The sequence below is a fragment of the Acartia tonsa genome, chromosome 1, assembly GCF_053477335.1.
Source record: "Acartia tonsa isolate MP-2025a chromosome 1, ASM5347733v1, whole genome shotgun sequence".
Taxonomy (NCBI): domain Eukaryota; kingdom Metazoa; phylum Arthropoda; class Copepoda; order Calanoida; family Acartiidae; genus Acartia; species Acartia tonsa.
The window spans coordinates 13359451-13363093 of NC_137260.1; the positions used below are offsets into that span (position 1 = coordinate 13359451).

Here is a 3643-nt window from a genome sequence, read left to right on the forward strand (position 1 = left end):
AAGGAAACGCTATTTATTCTAAGCCTTACTAATTATATAAAGCTTCCTTAATGAGATCATCCAATCAATGATATTACTTAAATTACTTGAATCACAAACGGTCTTTACATGAGTTCTCTTAACAATACTTGAATAAGCGTATGTAAATAATTTTGTCTAACGTCAGTCTTTCGGTCTACTTAGATATTGGTTACAAAAAAATATATATATGCTATTTACAAGTCCTCTCTATATCACAGCACAATTAAAATTCACGATTAATGCACAGGGATGGATATAAATGAAATTTAGAGAAAAGGTACTGAGTTGCGAGTTCAATTAAATATCTATATATACATGACCCTTACAAGCTAACAAGAATGAATAAACTGCGACATAAGGCTGTAATTACAGTTATTAATATACTATTGAGAAAGAAAAAGGATTAGTTCGCTTACGAAGAAAGTAATTAAGAATTGAATGAAGTTTTAAATTATGGGCATAAAGAAAATACAACCTTATAATCATTTCCTTACATACTAAATATCCTTACAGACTAAACATATATATACATAATATAATGGCAGAAGTGTAAATTAATGTTTGGCTTGTACAGTATAAAAAAAAGTCATAGTGTCTAATAACAAAAGTCTTTACTTCATAGTGATTACTATTTTGACTAGTTACATAAGAATAGAAAATCTGTAAATTTAGTCACATGTTGTCTAAAACTGGTCATTGTCTTAAAATTTGTATGTCATATTTTCAACCAAGCTAACAGCGCCACTTCACTGCGTGCGTCTAGGGAACGTGGGACCCCGACGTCGAGGGACTCCCTCAACGCCGGAATCCTCCGTCCTGTTATTATCTGAGGAATGCGTAGCTGAATTGAAGCTACTCTCCGCTGACGTTATCTCTTCCAAGATGGCAGGAGTTGGAGTACGCATGGAGCGGCGCAAACGTTCTAAACTGAGGACCCGCAGTGGAGTGGGGTACTCGATCTCATCAGTCACCGCATTAAATCTAATGGGCGGGAGATCTTCGATATCGTCAACCAGTGGGACTAAACTAGCCGCATCCTAAAATTAAGAAAAGGGACATTATTAGACAATCATTTTAATAAATGTTCACAGGAAAATGTATCAACGTTTATCCATATTGTTTGTGAGTCAATTTTTATACATCTCTAATACTTTATCCAGAATCTTGATATTAACTATTAGGAAGGAATTACACCATAGTTAAAGTAAAGTTATTGTCTAATAGCATAGCTATCTGAGCTAAACAGCCTATTCTAAGTTACGTAATTTTTGCAACGAAGAAATATTATAAGAGCTTATCAAACTTACCACAGACAAATCAGCTGCAGATGGAGATTCAATGCGACTTAAGCACATAATAGAGCTCAAGGAAGAGCTGTCGCTGGATACCTCAGCTGTTCTCTCAGAACTGACTCGATTACACCTCCCCATATTGGAGTAAAACTGTGCCAGGGGGATGGAGTTGGTCGCCTAAAATATAATAAGATCTTTTAGTTTAATCCCAACGCCAACAACGAGTCTAGGAAAAGCAGGAAATGAGAATGCCTAAAATCCTGTAAAAGCTATATGATTAGGTAGCAATTCAACCCACTTTATACTAGAATTAAAATCTTAGATCGGTTCAAAAATGCTTATGCAACCATACATTTTAAGATTAATATTCTACCAATAAAAGAATTCTAGTTGCAAATACCTCTAGATACGTGTACAAATATACAGCCTCTTTCTGAAAATTAATAGAAAACTAAAGCATGGATACTTACATGTAAACGCTCTGCTTGATCAACAATCAACGGACGGAAGCCAGGACTTCCCGTCGAGGTTTCCAAGCCCGCAGGCACATTTCTTCCAGTAACCCGATCCTCAGTGGCAGACAAACAGTGTACGGCAAACAGGCCAATTCTGGACCTTACTTCTGCTGGAGTCGATGGACTAGCAGAGGGAGCCTAAAACAAAAGGAAAACAATAAAAGTCTTGATCTAACATTTAAACCCCCAATGAGAAACGTACGGCACGAGCAAACTCTTAACTTTCCCAGAGGGAAATAATATTAGGTTGCTACTTAAGATTTTAGTAAATGTTAACTGGTATCTCAACTTAATTGCGGTAACCGAGCGGATTTCTCTGGCGACATAAAACGACGACAAACGGTGAGCGATATATATGGAAGAGCCGAAAGTCAACGTTGAGGAAGTGAGAATAGGACAGAACAACCCTGCACCAACATGATGCTTTATTAGACAAAACGGGTGGCTAGAAAAAAAAAATTATACAAAACAAAAAAAAGAAATATACAACAGAAGAAAACTCACCTGTGTATCCGACAGAATATCATCAATCTCAGAGGACGCGGCTTCATACATGGTGTCCGACGGCTCCGCAGTTGGCGACATAGCCCCAGCTCTAGTCCTGTTGGTCCTGTTACTGCAGTGGAGAAGCTCAATGGTCCTGACGCCTATGTTTCGGAGGCGCGTACATACATCTCTTATCCAGCGAGCCAGCGACCTGTCTGAGGTGTTGTCAATACGTGTAAGAGTTTCAAGCCCTACAGCGCCGAAGAAGACCACTATAAGAGCACATGAAAACAAGCCTAAACCCAACAACATGTTAATTAAGCCATCCATGTTGAATGTGTCCAGACTCGTCCTCTGGTCTCTCCCCAACTCGGCAGACCCAGAATCACCTCCGGCAACATCGTCACCAATGTCACCGCAGGAGTTCTGCATCACCGAATTGAGGAGAGACCAGATGATTTGTATCGTTCTACTAAGCATCAGTGAGAGATGCTCGTTGCCGAACATCTCCCCTTGATCCCTTTCGGACTCTACAGTACTTGTACTCCCATAGTCATCGACATCAGCAAGGCTTGGCATCCCAGACTGGTCGCTGTACACTGAACTCGAGTCGTCTAAGGAGTTTTCAAGAAACGAGGAATTGGCAAGAGTGGCCGCAGCCGCCCTCATTGATTCCTCGAATCTTTCCTTAATATTCTGATGCGCGTCCAGGCTGTCAGGCACATACATTATGAGCGAATGTAAATTTAAAATAGAGGACTAGTGATTCTGAAAGGCAATATAGTAAAGTTGATTTTATGAAAAAGACTGTACACACGAATGTTTTTTTTTGTATTTTAAGCAACTATGGTTGAACCTCCTAACCATTAAACTTTGATTTATCATCTAAAAATAAAATTCTTTAAGTTAAAGAATATGTAATTAATTTTACATGATTCAACGCTTGAAAATAGTTATCGTTAAGCTATTCAAACATTAAAACTTTGTTTTATTAGATTCAATTAAGTTAAAGAATATGTAATTAATTTTACATGATTCAACGCTTGAAAATAGCTATCGTTAAGCTATTCAAACATTAAAACTTTGTTTTATTAGTTTCAATTAAGTTAAAGAATACGTAATTAATTTTACATGATTCAATGCTTAAAAATAGCTATCGCTGAGCTATCAAAAACATATTCATTATGATGTATTAAGCAATTAAAAACTTATATACTAGCTAAATCTGAGTATCTTCACTGATGTTTTAAAAAAAAAACACTTTCGATAAAGCTAGCTAAATATAATTTTTGTAAGCGACCATTTTTTTTATAATATGGTTGAGTTACT

The 3643-nt window shown here is 37.1% G+C and overlaps 1 protein-coding gene across 1 annotated transcript; it reads right to left on the reverse strand.

Moving 5' to 3' along the window:
- Positions 1-1717: 1717 nt before the first annotated feature.
- On the reverse strand, positions 1718-3177 carry LOC145332302 (uncharacterized). Its single transcript, XM_080177273.1, has 2 exons — positions 2333-3177; positions 1718-1966 (listed from the first exon to the last, which is right to left on the reverse strand). Exons 1-2 carry the CDS (start codon positions 3041-3043, stop codon positions 1754-1756), a joined length of 924 nt encoding a protein of 307 aa, XP_080033399.1. The 5' UTR covers positions 3044-3177; the 3' UTR covers positions 1718-1753.
- Positions 3178-3643: the final 466 nt, after the last annotated feature.